Source organism: Hipposideros armiger, unplaced genomic scaffold (assembly GCF_001890085.2).
Source record: "Hipposideros armiger isolate ML-2016 unplaced genomic scaffold, ASM189008v1 scaffold_253, whole genome shotgun sequence".
NCBI lineage: Eukaryota > Metazoa > Chordata > Mammalia > Chiroptera > Hipposideridae > Hipposideros > Hipposideros armiger.
In genome coordinates, this window is record NW_017731603.1 from 1,929,429 (window position 1) to 1,945,692 (window position 16,264).

The 16,264-nt window shown below is 40.1% G+C and overlaps 1 protein-coding gene across 2 annotated transcripts in view; it reads left to right on the forward strand.

Moving 5' to 3' along the window:
• Window positions 1-9,872, forward strand: part of PATL1 (PAT1 homolog 1, processing body mRNA decay factor) — a 28,409-nt gene extending 18,537 nt beyond the window's left edge. Inside the window, exons 14-19 of one of the 2 annotated variants that reach the window (XM_019656061.1) lie at window positions 335-483; window positions 1,743-1,902; window positions 5,399-5,554; window positions 7,562-7,653; window positions 7,747-7,896; window positions 8,220-9,872. In XM_019656061.1, the coding sequence (XP_019511606.1) occupies window positions 335-483; window positions 1,743-1,902; window positions 5,399-5,554; window positions 7,562-7,653; window positions 7,747-7,896; window positions 8,220-8,241 (729 nt within the window). In that variant the 3' untranslated portion in view covers window positions 8,242-9,872. The remainder of the gene's footprint in view (window positions 1-334; window positions 484-1,742; window positions 1,903-5,398; window positions 5,555-7,561; window positions 7,654-7,746; window positions 7,897-8,219) is intronic. The other variant, XM_019656062.1, reaches the window with a different exon arrangement.
• The last annotated feature ends 6,392 nt before the right edge of the window (window positions 9,873-16,264 follow it).

Sequence of the window (16,264 nt, forward strand, 5' to 3'; positions counted from 1 at the left end):
GTAATGAGTCCCATTTTTCTAAATGTAAGGCAGAACTCAGAGGGGTGACTGTTTATGTTACAGTGCTGTTGTTGCTGGAAATTTTAGAAAGTGTAATTTCACTGTCATTACCTTCTAGATTAGAGGTCAAGGAGGGACAAAGAACGGTGTTTGAAGAATTTTATAAGTTCTTTCACTATGTTTTATTGGATTTAAAAGAGTACCTTTTTTCTCTCAATCTTACTCCAATGAGTTTTCTCTTGGTCTTTATCCGGTAGTCCTAAACTGTGAACTTATTTATCTAATTCTCTGACCCTGACCTACCTTGCCGTGTCCTGGTTTGTGTCTCACGTAGACCTACAGTTTACTCCTTGACGTGGAGGATTATGAAAGGCGTTATCTCCTAAGTCTAGAAGAAGAGCGACCTGCCCTGGTGGATGAAAGAAAGCACAAAATTTGTAGCATGTATGAAAACTTAAGGGGGAAATTGCCTGGACAAGAGAGGTAAGAATCGTGCACTTGGAGAAAAACATGGCGCTGGCTGGACTCCTCACTCTGCGAAACTGCGCTTTATACGTTGCTGCCTTACAGATAGCCTTCCTTACCATCTCAGAAAGCTCCAAACCTGTCCTTTCAGCCGAACTCAAATGCCACTTCATATAAAACATTTCAGAATCCTGCCTCGTTATTCTGAATTCATTTATTCAACAAATACCTATTCAGTATCTACTGAGGCGATACAGTGGGAAACATTATTTCTGTTTTTGAGCTTACAGATTGTACCTGGTTTATGCTTACTAGCATGGTCAACCATGTAATCTTTATATACTTTCTTTCCTACTAAGCTGAAAAGTAGAAACATTTAAACTTCCTAGGGATTCTGTAGAATGCTCATATGCAATGGGAACCAGTCACTCTTCCAGTGGAGACCGAGCTTCTGAATATATCTTTTTTTCTGTATCGCTGTCATCTCTTGCCCACCCAGTAGCTGGAACAGAGTCTTACTAATGGTAAATGTTCTATAAATCCCAAATATTTATTTGATGAATGTAAGGGGGCGTCTCCTGATAACTCCCTTTCTCTTTGCCCCTTTAAGAGAACTGATGATTCTTCTAAGCCAGGACATACACAAAACAGAACATAAAATAAGCACCTTTTTACCACATCTTTTCTGGAGCTGGGCTGACAGGGAACTGGTTAAATAAATGTGGGTTCATGCAGAGATCAATGCTATGCAGTCATTAAAATGTGTATTGTTGAAGTATGTATTTATTGATGTGGACAAAGTGTTCACAAGAAGCTGTTGGAAAAAGTGAAGTAAAGCCATCTGAATTCTGTGGGCCCATTTTTTTAAATGAAAGATAAAAATATATAATGCACAGCAAAAATTTCTTTAAAATTGTACCACTAATTAAGTCTGAGATTGTGAATATTTTTCTTTTTTGCTTGTGTATTTTTTCAGATTTTGCTGTATTAACCATGCTATTTGTATAGTTGCTTAAGAGCTAGTAAAGGAAATTTGCGCATATGTAATTTGACCAAGTTTTTTTGGCATACGATTTTTGAAATGATGTTCTACATTTGTGAAACTTCAGAAAATTTTTTATTACTTGGTTGAGGTTGGAGTAGTAGTTCTCACTATTTTGTTGTACAGATAATTGAATGAAAATGAATGCAGTGTATTCATTTAGTAAGTGTAAGAGGAAAAAGGATTTTTTACATTGTTCTTGCTGACCTAAGTTAGCATTTTTATTCCCCTGCAGGCCAAGCGATGACCACTTTGTACAGATCATGTGTATCCGGAAAGGGAAGCGAATGGTCGCCCGTATTCTTCCTTTCCTCTCTACAGAGCAAGCAGTTGACATTGTCATGACAACAGCCAGGAACCTCCCTTTCCTTATCAAGAAGGATGCACAAGATGAGGTAACCCGGCATGTGGGACATCTTTCCTTTCTGTCTTCATAGTTAATAATATTTCTAGGATCCAAATTTCTTTTCCTTCCCTCTTTTTGTGTTGTGTTGTCTAACCTTCGGCAGTATAATTTGATTATTTAAAGCCAAACTTTACTCCAGGCCTATATTTTTAACCCTTTGTTTTGTCCAACAAACCATGTTCCTAAACATGAGGAAAGCAGTAATTCCATCTGATATGACACAGTTGTAAAGCTGTGGTCTCTGCTGTGGTCTCTGTCCAAATTATTTGGGAAACAATAATTCAGTCCTACCCCAAGCATGCTGAATCAGCATTTACAGAGAAAAGATCAGGGCTTCTGCATCTATAACAGGGCCCCCTGCTGAATCGAATACTAACATTTGCAAATTTGCAGTCTTGATTAATTTGCTGGATATAAAGTATCACTTACTGGGTTGTTGTCAGTAGCTTAACATTCATTCACCTGTAGACTTAGTTGAATGGCATCCTGCCCACAGGAATAGGGCCAGTGCTTTTAAATAACTTTTATCATGATCTAAACGAGGCTGGAATTTGAAACATGGCTATCCAGTTTACAAGTTAACTCTTGGTAAGAGTTGCTTTCTGGTTGTTTCTGTCATAACACTGGAAAGAATAGCAAAATTTGGAACAGTCTTAGAAGTTCAAAGCAAGAAATTTATAAAGGTAGCACAAAGGGCTAGTGTTAAGGGTGAGATTCAAAAAGAATAGAATTAATGAGAGTGAATCTGTTAGACTGCAAGTTGAGCAATAACCATCTGGTAACAGTCCCCAGGAAACAAATGATCCCAAGATATCTTATCAGTGACTTCAAAATTATTCATTCTGTAATATGAGTTGAAAAATTCCATCTTGTAATTTTTGCATTTAGAGAAGGAATGAATGTAAAGTGTAGGCCTCATTGGAAAAAGTGAAGTGGGATGAGACAAGTACGTTGTTTTAAAGATTTCAAGAATGGAAAATGGGTTGGCAGAAATAAGTTGGAGGTGTAGGATTTGAGGTTTATCTAGAAAATAGAAGACAAGACTGAAAGGAACATTTACCTTACAGCATATAAATTGTTGTAGACAATGAGACAGGCGCTCATCATAATCTCAGAGGAACTCATCAATGGAAACAAGTTTGGGAGAGCTTTATTCTTTCAGCAAATAGTTACTGAACAATTCTGTGTACCAGGCACTGTTTTTCGGTTCTCGAAATACAGCACCTAGTTCTGGGTGCTGGGAGTTAGGGATCCAGAGATGCCTGCTGCAGTGGAACTTACCTGCTAGTGAGGAAAACTTGGTAAGATACAGAGGCTAAGTTTTTAACCAGTATGCATTAACGAGTACTAGACCACATCTCTACCGTTTCCTTGAAGTAATAGCTAGTTCCAGGTCTGAGGCATAAAATGTACAGGGTCACCCTGGAATATCTTGTGCCAGAAAGCAAGGAAGCTAAAAGATTACTAGGGTCCTCTGTAAAAGATGCACAAACCAACTTGAAGGGGCTTCTCTTGTTAAAAATGGGATTATTTGTATCTTAAAGAAAAATTACAGCAGTGAATTGAAGTATATCAAATATATTTAATGAGTTTATGATATCAAAAATATTTTAATCACCTTGAGAGATTGCTAGGCCATCAACTCATTATTCTGAAAACTGGTATGTAAAGGAAAAGAATCAAGCATTTATTAATGCCCTTCCATTACAACCAAATATCATGGTGACCAGAGAGTTGATAAGAGAAAATTCTTCAGAGAAGAATTTCAGAAAGCTACTAAATGCAAAAATAGGATAAAATTAGGAAATCACCATTTTATAGCCCCTAATGGAAAAGCAGTGAATCTGGACAGCAATCATCACTGGTGCTAAAAGCATTAGGTAAAAGGTGGGTGGGGACCTTGACAGTGGCTGGAGCAGCTGACAACACCGGGACCCTCTAATCCCTGTTAACACCACTAGGCGGACAGCCAGATGCTCGGTGCGTCTCGGTGTGTGTGATGCAGTGGAAAGCGCGCAGCGGGACCCGTGGAGCGCTCTTGCTCTCTCACCCTCCACCAGCCCCTCTGCTCATTGCTCTTGAATTGAATCACACCTCTAACTCTAACTATCAGTTTTTATGGGGAACAAAAGAAGACATAGGAACCTGTTAAATGACACCACAGAGGTGCAGTTAGCCAGATCCAAACTATGGGACGAATGACCCCGTTTCTTCAAATAAATGGTATGAGAAAAGGAGGTAGACAGTGACAAAGGACCTGTTAACAGATTTTTAAATTTTAAAAGCCTTAGCAGCCAAGTACAACCAAGTGTACTTAATGTGTGGATTGTACTTGAATCATGATGAGACATTTTTGAGACAATTAGAAAATTTCAATTTGGAGTAGATATTAGATCTTAAGGAATTAAATTTTGTTAGGTGTGACAGTATTGTGAGAGATTTTGTTAGAGATACAAAGAAGTCATTGTAGATGAAATGATACAGGAGGAACATAGATTTGATGAGACTGGCACAATATTGATTAAATAATTGTTAAAGTTCAGTGATGGGTGCATGGGCTTCATTATATTGTTCTTTGTAGTTCTGTGTATGTTTGAAAATGCTTTAGTTTTTAAAGCTTTATTTAGTTAGAGTGATAGATCACAAAAAGTAGTCTACTCTCCATCCTTGGATCTATTTAAAGTAAAAGCAATCATCATTTTTTATACCATGTGCATTGAGTGCTGGAAGCACATTTGATTTCCTTTCATGTGTTGTTATAACCTCATTATATTGGTAGCTCTGTGTTTTAACCTTCCATTCTGGGCCTTACAGCAAAAAGGAATGAATGATTAGCAGGCTAGAATCCAACAGCTTTGGATTCTGGCTCTAGCTTTGTAATTCTAAACACTGAGCTTCTGATCATTTAGCTTTCTAATCTGTAAAATTGCTTAATCAATGCTCCATCTCCTCATTGAGATTTTATAAAGATTAAACAAGATAGAATTAAGTCTGAAAACACTTCTCAGTAATTCTGTGGCACTCAGAATTTACCTATCTTAGAGTGCTGCTCACAGTATATTGAAATTGCCAATTTACTCATGTTCCCCACTGTTTTAGATCCCTGAAGGGCTGTCCTTTTAACTTATGTTTTTAGCCTACAGTGCCTGGCACATTGTAGGTATTTAAATATTTGTGGAATAAATTAAAATACTGATGTTTTATTATGACTCTTGTGTATTTGAGAAGTGATTTTATACCCTTGGTTCATACAACTCATGAAGTTTCCTCTATGCATATGCAGTTGAAAAAGTTCTCAGTAGATACCTTAGAATCCATTATTAAGACTCGAGTAGTATCTGCTAGACTTCTCCACCCTTTTATTGTTAAAGCTTGCCTCAGGCAGTTGGGTATAACAGCTGGTCATCCTTTCATCCTTGCCCACTGATGAAGGGTCACTGAAGGAACAGTTGCCAGGATCTGATGCTTTCATTTCTTTTTTGTAGGTGCTGCCATGCTTACTGAGTCCCTTCTCTCTCCTCCTCTATCATCTTCCATCAGTGACCGTCACCAGCCTTCTGCAGCAGCTGATGAACCTACCTCAGAGTGCAGCCGCACCAGCCCCCTCCAACCCTCACCTCGCTGCTGTGCTCCAGAACAAGGTGGGCTTGCCCTTCCACGTCCCTAAGGCTTTGCAAGGCATCTGACCTGAGTTATAGGTAAACGTAATGGCTGCTGTGGCCGTGGCAGCTTGTAAATAAGGTTTCCTTCAGTCAGGAGGTACATTGAGCTGCTTAGACTAGAAAGAACAGTGGTTTCAACAAAACAGAACTTTATGTATCTCGTGTGGAATCAACCTGGTTGAGTGGCTCCACAGCATCGCCAGGCACACGGGCTCCTTGGTCTGCTCTCTCTGCCGTCCTTAGCAGTGGCTGACACGCTGAGGACCCCTTAGGGTCCATGATGGTCATAGAATTCAAGGCCTCACCTTGCCTCAGAAGAGAGGTGCGTGTGGGAGGCCAGCGGGTGTGGATTAGCTGCCTGTCTTATGTGCACCTTTTCCAGGAGTTCTAATCAACAACTTAATCCCAATGGCCAGGTCTTAGTCACGTGCCACTCTTACTGGCAGGGAAGGCTGGAAAACATCCTTCAGGTCACACCATTGTCACCACAAATAAAATCGGAGTCCTGATAGGAGCAGGAAAGCATGTTAGGTGGGTAAGTAGCGGTTTTAAGACTAAATAGTAGAACATCCCATTTCATATTGCGTTTGCATCAAGTTAAAGAGCCAGAGACGAGGGAGAGCATAACATGGAAGAAAGAACATGATCTGTGAGAGCGAGTTTTCCTTCCTTGCCGCCGCTTTCTAGGTTTGTGCCCCTGACCAGATTATTTCACTTCGCTCAGCGACAGTTTCCTAATCTATAAAGTGGAGGCAACGATGTTGACGTCACAGTCTTCTTGGTACTTAGATGAGAGAACAGCTATGAACAGTTCATTATAATGCCTGGGACTGAGAGGGCACTCTTTAGGGGCCACCTGTTAACAGTAGAGTGAGAAAGCAGTCTCCTTCCTTGCGCCGGCAAACCTGCCAAAGCGTGCCTGAAGGGCAGTACATCAGCAGCTGAAAAGTGACTGCCTCCAGGGACTTAGGGTGGGGTTTTGGAGGGATCAGTTAGTGCCTTCCATGTAATTTGGTCTCCTGGTATTAATTTGGACAAAGGCAGAAAATCATGAGGCCAAACATTATATAGCCCAGTGTTGTTTTTCTGACACGAAGGGAACTTTTATGGAAAGGCAAAATTACCTTCTATGAGGGGAATGCAGAAAGGTGGGGTAGAATCCCCAAAATATCCCCACTTTCTCTCGGACCCATTGTAACTATGACTCAGACATGAATCTAGCAGTTTTTGTCCCTGTTTGTATTTTCATTCTGTGCCCCCTTTAGCTTTTACTACCCACTAAATGAAACAAATGTGATAAAGTAGATCTTTATTTCAGTCTCTGAAGCATGTTGCTGCATATAATAATACTAGATGTGGGAATATATCTGTTTAGTCTTTCTCTCTTTATTTTTTTTAAACTCTCATTAACATCTATCTAAGCCTTTATATTTCTATAACAGATAGGTGTGTCCTTTTTTAAGGAATTTTTTTCTTTGTATCCTGATCGTTCCAGTTATTTTTCTTTGTACATTTTCTCATAGGTCTTAATTCCTTGTTTTCTTAATTCAAAATATCTTACTCTGTTTAATGTTTTTTATTTTTTCCATGAACCTTAATTTTCTGTATCAAAATAAGTCTTCACTTAACTTTCCTTTGTAATCCATTTCTGTTCTCATAAATAGGAGAAGAACTAAATCCCACGAAATCCATGGCAGGGAACAAATATTTTTTTATCACAGGTGGGGTGGGGGAGCAGAGGGGACTGTTGGACACTGGGACTTTGCATTTCCATTGATTTCCAGTGCTTTTTGCTGCTGAGCAAGGAGACAGACTCAGCCTCCCTGTTCGTGGTTGTCTGATCTTTGCCCAGTTGCACAGAGAAGCACAGCAGTGGTGTCGTTTGGACTTAATGCCATGCCCCATCCAACGCTGGGATCCCCTCAGTGGTGCTGGAGGAGGATGCAATGCAGGGTTGAGTTTGACTCCTTCTGTCCCCTCTTGTAGTTTGGCCTGTCACTGCTCCTCATCGTCCTGAGCCGTGGGGAAGACCTTCAGAGCTCAGACCCTGCTGCAGAACCAACGGAAAACAGCCAGTGGTCAGTCTGGGCTCTGTTTCGTCTGTTTTAAGTTCTTTTGGGTAAACTTTCCATTTGTTTTCTTATATTGTTGCTATCGATTTTCCCTGTCAGGACGGAGGTGATGTTCATGGCCACCCGAGAACTCCTGCGGATTCCCCAAGCAGCCCTGGCCAAGCCAGTTTCTATCCCCACAAACCTGGTATCCCTCTTTTCTCGCTATGTTGACCGACAGAAACTGAACTTGCTGGAGACAAAACTGCAGTAAGTTTGCAACAGGAGAGTTCCCCATCTCACTAATGTTGGCACTTTAGAAGTTGTGATGAGGAGGTCGGGGGCATAAAACAGAATTATGGTGAAAGAGATTAAAGACTTGTATCAAATAGATGCGTATCTGCTAGATATAAAACACTGTCTTGGGTGTAGCAACAGCCTCCCTCATAGCTGACTGGTTGCTAAGGGTAGAGATATCTTAGGAGTTTTGGTATGAAATTCCTGCAAGATGTGATTTTAATGCAAAAGATTGCCTTCTGTTTTAACTCACTTATACAAACAAGTTTCATTTCTCTCTCTCTTTACACCTGTAGGCTAGTTCAGGGGATACGATAAAAGATCTGCAGATGTGTCCTGTGCCTCCTGTTGGCTGTCACCTGCACTGCTGCCACCACCAATGGAGTGTTTTTAATGAGGGCGGGAAGGGAGCTTGTTCCCAAAGCGTCTGTGGGGCCGATTCCTGTGCACAGGGGTTGTCTCTAAATGCCAGGTACTTCCCGACTGCTCTGTGAAATTGGCTGGGTGATACTTCTGCTGGTTTCTTCTTACCTTCTTTGTTACAATTCTGCATGTCCTGTTTTTACTCAATTCTCAATTTTGCATTTTCTTTGCCCTAGAGACACAAATATAATCTCTCCCTTTATCCCACCACCATTCCTCCGATTCAGAGTAGATGTAGCCTGCCAAAGTGGTCCTTCCCTCGTCCTATTGAAGTATTCTTCATTGCCCCGTATTAATATGACTATAGGAGAGCCAATTAAGTAGAAATTAATATACATGTATATGCGCGCACACACCCCCTACATATGTTGATGTGGTCTCCAGAGGATCCTTAAAGAATGAGTTAGATTAAGAAATATTAGGTTGACACATCCCTCCTGTACACACAAACCAGCTGATGTACTTTTAATGTTTCTAGCCCATCTTGTAATTAATATGGTGGGTTCTACTTTTTTTAATATAAATACAGGATATGCAGCACATTTCATAAAATCAGAACTCTTAATTGGCTGATGCCCAGCTCTGGGCTGGGAAGTCCTTTTTCTCCTCCCCTCTTGAATTTCCTTTCTTTCTGGCCACCTCCATGGAAACAGCACACGGTTAAACCTTTTTCCTGCTACAACTACGGTGTACTTGAGTCCCTCCCCTCAAGTGCATGGAAGATTGCCCAAGATGATTCCAACGCAGCGTCTGCATCCACAGTGTAGCTTTTGTCTTCCTGAGACCACTTCAGTAAGCCATGCTTTTACTTCTCTCTTCCCATTTTTATTTGGTGTCATGGGTAGAAACCTCCAGATGTGACTGTGGAAGCTGTTTGGCTTGCTTTCCTCTTCAGCCTCCTCCACATCATGGGCAGAACTGCTGCCCTTGCTCCTGCATCTCACCCACGTCCTGTCTCAGGAGCCAGGGGCCTGGGTGTGAATCCTAGCAGGCAACAGCCATGACCCTTTCCACTTATCCCTCTCCCATCCAGCACTCAACCAGGATGAGGAGGTTTGATCCCTAGTGATTACAGCCGTCAAGAAAATTAAATCTGAATTCATGTTACATGACTGTCCTGATATACCTTCTTGCTGTTCTCACCTTCGCGAATGTAGTCGGGAGAACAGACTATGATATTTAAAGAGGAAACATTTTGCACATACAAGTATTGTACAACAGTAAAACCCTTCTCCGTTATAACCAGCTGTCCTTTTTCTCCATTTCTTCCCATTCTGTAGCCCCAGGCTTCACTAGCTGTGCCCCAGTGACATTACCTAGCATCCCTCCGCCGTTACCCACTCACTCTTTCCACTATGGGCCTTTCCTACCTTTCCATTTCACAGCCGATCAAGTGAAGACTTGATTATTATTTCTTCCTTTCTGTGCTTTTATCTTTTTTGTTTGGTTCTAATTAATAAAAATTAAAATTTCTAAATTTACATTTTTATAGGGTATTGTAAATAAAAACAAATTGTATACTTGAAAAAAAATGTGTCCCTACATTTCTCCTTTCTTGTTATTTCTGAACATGATTTTTAACGTGTTTCAGGCATAGACTGACAAACCTCTTGGTGTTGGGGACCAGTAAGGATATTACCTATAAATGTTCTTACCTTTTTAATTTTGCTCTAAGGGAGATGGGTAAAGATCTAATGTTTACATGGTAACTTTCTTTTACAATAAAAACCTGGAGTGCTTTCAGTTCCCCTCCCCATTCTAACTACAAAATGGAATTATGAGTTGTGGTAGATACACTGCAGTTCTTCTCCATCCCACCAATCTCTAGGCAATGTGACTTTCAGAGACTTCATGTAGCCCCGTTTGGCCTTAAGCTGCCCTCATGGTCAGCTCTAACCTAACATCTCACAGTTTACCTCAGAGGAGATGGGAAACGTTGATAATTCTTTATAGAATAACTCAAGTTATTTCAGACTTGAGTATTATTTTTACTCTAAAAGTCTCAAGAGATTCAGCTCTCGTCTCCTTTCTCTGCCATTGTCATTAACTCTTTTCCTCACCATAGTTTCGCAAGACTTTCAGGATCAAAGGATCAAACAATTCCTGGCCAAGAAACAAAAAGCAGAATCATCACATTCCCCAATAGATTTGGATGAAAACTGGTAGTAAAATCAGGTACAATTCTAAGGACACACTAGGGAAGAACCAAGGTGCATCTGTAGGAATCACACATGAGATGGCGCACATATTTACGCTGTAGCAAGCTCACTAGCATCTCACCATGACGAGCTGAAATCATCACCACTACCTGGATGGAGATTTTTCTCTGTTTCTATTCTGCACTAGTTGATTGGTTCAATAATAAATATGTGAGACCTTTTGTTTGAAAAATGATTCAGCAAACAAGTGGAGAAAGGCAGAAAAAAGTTAAAATTATAAACGGGGAGAGAGAGAAATTAACATTTTAAGGGACCTGTTCCCATGAAGCTTATTTTTCCCTGATGGGTGGACAGGCTCCTTGAGGTTGAAGAGCTGCCCGAGGTCACACAGCTAGTAAGCAGCAGAGCAGAGGAGACTCCTTCTCACCTCTGATGTGGAAGAATGTAAGTCTCACTAGCTAGCTCTGCTTGGCTGGGGAGGAACTGACTGGGTGGTGCCCTTGCATTCCCAGAAGCCTCGATTCAGAATGTCAGGAATGAGGAAAACTTGAGAGGTGCTGTGTCTACCTGCAAAGGACCTGAAGCTCTGGCTGGGCAGTGACTTGCACAGGGTCCCTTGGCTGGGCAGTGATCAGGCCAAGAAAAGACCTCACATTTGTGCTCTCTGCTCCTGTAGATCACAGCTCTGCATCGGTTTGAGAAATAATGGTCTTAGTCCGGAAAAGGTTCGCATTCATGTTTCTTGTGAGGAGAAAGCTGAGTTTAAGAAGTGCCTCTGCTTTATGAATATAACAGCATACAGTAACTACCAACTGATTTTGAGTAATGTAGCATACACAAGATACTGTTTGTTTTGTTTAAGACCCGGAGTAACCAATGAGAGCAATAGTAACCTCCCTGCTAATGTATGTCTAAAATAAATTAGGTGATGCACTAAAATAATTTACAACAGTATGGCACAGTTAAAAACCTACATCAATGTACGTAATCGTATATAAGAGAAGACCCTGATAAGTAATAGGTAACAGACCTACGAATAATTTTAACATGTAAATGCAAGTAATAAGTTCACCCCCACTAGTAGTGAAAAAAAAAGTTTTTTTACTTAGGAAATTAACAAAATCTTTAGAAATAATGCTAGTGAGAATTTGGGGCTGCCACTCACACTGGGCGAGTTTGTGTTTACATTTCTGGAAAGTGCTTTGGCAATGTGAAGAGCTTCAGAATTATTCTTAGCCTTTGACTTACTAGTTTGGCTTTAGAAATCTAAGGAGATATTCCAAAGTAATAACAACTCATCATAGCATTATTAATAGAAATAACCTAAATGCCAGACATCACAATAATGGTTAAATAAATGATAATCGTGTGTCATGGACAAGTAGAAACACAGAATATTTAATCATGGAAAGTGTTTATGATATAGTATGGGGGAAAGCATAAATTTATATGCTTTGAATCCATTTTTTAAGAAAATGCATATGTGGTGATATAAATATGGGGATCTTTTGCTTCTCAGTATTTTTCAAATTTTCTATACAGAAAAAGCATTGCTTATGTGCTTAGGAGAAATACTTTTAAAGACTTAATTGTTTTTGAAAATTTTAGTTATATGGGAAAATGTTAAGAATCTGATGTTAAGGGCCGGCTGAGTGGCTCAGTTGGTTAAGAGCTTGCTCAAGAGTGCGAGCGAGCTCTGAGCAACAGCGGTTCGATGCCCAGCCCAAGCTGAGCTGTCACTGAGCTGCCAACAGGTGGCAGGATGGCTTAGCTAAAAAAAAAAAAAGTATGAGTTAAGCATAAAATAGGTTTTCTATATGTATATGACTTAATCTGTGTGGAAAAAACAAAATGGGAACAAGAATAGAATCAAGGGTGACGAAATAGCAGTGGTTGCCTTTAAGGGGGGTGGTTGTGGAGGATTTTGTGTATAGGTGATTGTACCTGCTTTTCCATTATTTTCCAAATTGTCTTTAATGAGCATGAATTGCTGTTACAACCAAAAAGGGGGTTGTTTTCTAAAAACTAAAAATTGCCCTCTTGGGGCTGGCCAGTTAGCTCAGTTGGTTCGAGCGCAGTGCTCATAACATCAAGGTTGCCGGTTTGATCCCCACATGTGCCACTGAGCTGCACCCTCCACAACTAGGTTGAAACAGCTACTTGACTTGGAGCTGGTGGGTCCTGGAAAAAAACACTGTTCTCCAATAAAATTGTTTTTTAAAAATTGTTAAATAGGAAGTTTTGAAAACAAAATTATCCTCTATTTCTAGTGAGAAAGGACGTTCAAGCAGAGCAAAAGTGGCTAGTTGTGCTTGACTTCAGAGCCAATGCATTTGACTTTGTAACAGAAGAATGTGCTAGGGGCTGAAAATGCCATGTGCAAGTAAGGCAATTATCCTGAAAAGTGTAGTCAGGTATTACATTATTGAACATTTAAGGTAAATATACCACTTGACGGATCAAAGAACCACTTTGATAAGTTCAAGCTATATCTCCCAGTAAGCTTCCATATTTACACTAAATTCCATTTTTTCCAAACTGACTTGAAACAAGATGGATCCCAACTCCATCTCCAGAAAGATCTGCTTTGGCCTAAGTGTCAGTCACCTAGGTTTCACTCAAGTTGCCCTGTCGATCATTAGGAGGACCAAGACATGACTGAATTTGATAGAGAAGTGGATGCCATCTACCATCTACTTTTGAAGGGCTGTGAAGTCCACTGTGTGAGAAGTAGAAGTGGCGAGTTTGAAGGCACATTATACTTTGTGTAACTATGTTTAAAAATACTGTGACCCTGAAGAAATATGTGGGTTTTTAGAAAACAAATCTTTAACCTGAGGTATCAGCATCTTAAAATCACCTGATGATATTGTTTTGACCCTTTTCCTGGCAACAGAGACACAATTGTGATTAGATTGCAGGTCTCATAACAGCCTCCGCTTTTTATTTCGCAAATGTTGCACATAAGGCTGTTTTGAGGAGTTTGTCATTTATTATTCATTATGACTCTCCAAGCTCCCCAACTTAACCAAGTTCATTCTTCAAGGCAATATTAACCTAAATTAGACATGAGAGCAGGGAAGTATCTAGAACGGAGCGAGGTAATCAGTGATGTGTGTACTTTTGCCAGTTGTAAATAGAATACCTTGAATTGCTTAGATTTTGTACCAAAGAATCAGTGAGAAATCTGCATATAACTTACAAAGTTATCTCAAGTTCCATCCCCCAGAATAACCATTGCTAACAGTTTAGTGTGTTGTCCTCCAAGTGATTTCTGTATGCATATGCATACAGTTAGAATTGTAGATATTTTCACGTTGTTATCCTCAATACATCATGGAATGGGATTAGGAATAAAGATGTACGAAACTGGTCATTTTTGTATTTCTTCTATTGAATGATGGATTAATGGGTATTAGTTTTACGATTGTGTTTCATAACTCATTATATCATAGGCATTCTGTGTATGTTACCGGCTGAATTGTGTCCCTCAAAACTCATGTTGAAGCCCTGGCCCCAGTACCTCAGATTGTGACTATTTGGAGATAGGACCTTTAAAAAGGTATTAAAATGAGGTCATTAGGGTGGGCTGTAATCCAGTATGACTGGTGTCCTTATAAGAGATTAGGACACAGACCACCCAGAGGTCTTCCGCTGAAACTAATTCTAAAAAATGTGTATTTCATAATAAAAAATAATAATTTAAAAAAAAATTAGGACACAGACATGTACAGAGAAGAAATCACGTGAAGACACACGGACAAAACAGCCATCTAAAAGTCAAGGGGGTAGGACCTCAGAAGAAACCAACCCTGTCGACACCTGATCTCAGACTTCTAGCCCTCAGAATTGTAAGAAAATAAATTCTCGTTGTTTAAGCCACCCCATCTGTGGTATTTTGTTATGGCAGTCCTAGCAAACTAAATAAGTGTAGGTGTCAAAATATTAACATTTTTTAATTTTTAAAATCCGTAAGATAGAAGAATATGTATCAAACTGTTAACAATGGTAACTCCTAAACATTTCTCCAAATTTTAAAGATGTTTTCCTTCAGATCTATCATACCAATATTACAGTAAATAACTGTCTCATGTAATACCAGTCAATTTTCAAATTTCCCCAATTATCCCAAAAATGTCTGAAATCTGGTTATTTTAAAAAAAAATAAAAACCAGAATCCAATCAAGCATTTGTTTGGCTTTTAAGTTTTTTGAAATTTAGAACAATCACCCCCTGACCGTTTTTTGTGCCTTACCTTCTATAAAACCAGTTGACTTACAGAATGCCTCACGCTCTTGATTTATCTGATTGTTCCCTTGGGGTGTCTGACTGGTTCCTCTAAGCCCCTGTAAATGGGAGGTTAAATCTAAAGGCTTGCTTGGATTTAGGTTGAACATTTTTGGCAAAAGAAACTTCATTATGTGGTGCTGTATACTTCATGCTGCAGCATACTAGGGTTAATGATGCTACATTGGATAACTGGGATAAGGTGGGGACAGCCAGATTTCCTCGTTGCAAAAGTATGTGTTTCTCCTTTCTGATTGGCAAGTAATCTGGGGGGTGTATCTGGTAACAACTCACATTTGTGTAGCTGTTGACAGTGTATCAAACATGTTCAAATGCATTTAACCACAACAGCATCCCTGTAAGATTTTATTCCTATTTAACGGAAGTGAAAACAATCTTGGAGTGCTTCAATGAATGACTTTCCCTAAGTTATAGAACCAGTAAGTAGCAAAGGCAGGACTGAACATAAATGGGTTCACTTTAGTTCAATTAAAAAAAATAATAATCCCAAATAGTCTATATTTAACTACAGAGTTTCAAAGTGTATTCTCTCTCCTGAATTCAATAAATATTTCCTTTTGAAAACATTGTCTAAGAAAGGATCTTTCCCTTTACTTTCTTCATACCAGGGAGCACATTGCCAAGGAAAAGCAATTTTACAGTGTCTAACAGCTGTTTCTATTATCCGTCTAAACCAGCAAAATATAACAGGTTCCCCAAAGCTCCATTTTAACAGTTTACAACATCTAAATGTTAAATGAGTTTCTGAATTTGTCACTTTCACAAATGTGTGAACAAAGTCAATCAAAAATAGCTTTTTTCTGTACAAAGTTATACATATACGTGCGCTTATGCCACAACCCACAAGGGCATTTAAAAGGTGTCGTGGGACAGAATTAGGAGAAGCATATGACAGCCTAGAATCAGGATATGAGGGGTATGTGCGACGATGAGCAAACCAGAGAAGGGAATTAAGAGAATCTTGGATCCAGGCGGGAACCGGGGAAGCTATTTCTGGGCTCCCCAGGAATCTGGGCCTCCAGCTCGGAGCCAGCGGCTAAAGGGGTGCCCTAGCAGGGGCAGAATCAAGCAGAGCTTGACTGCTGAGAATCACTCTTCCTAAGGAAACTACGGAGGTCTTAACTCAGAAAGAGGGACAACAAAACTACATCAAGAGCGCTTCTGCGAAACAGCCTCGCTTTTATCTCCCAATTTCCCCAAAACTAGAAGTAGGCGGGCACGCCCCCCAAGCGCTCATCCCGGATTTTATTGGCTGCCCCGGCCTGACCCTCCCAGAAGGCTTATTTTTCATTGGTCAGCATTACCGCTTTCACGATGTGACAAGACGCCTCCCTTTTTGCCTCAACAAGACTCCTCCCTTTTTGCCTCAACTCGTTCAGTCAGTGGTAGAAAAGGTTGAGCAGCTGATAATCACCACCAATCGGTAAGGGCGGAAGAAGGACGCTGAGAAG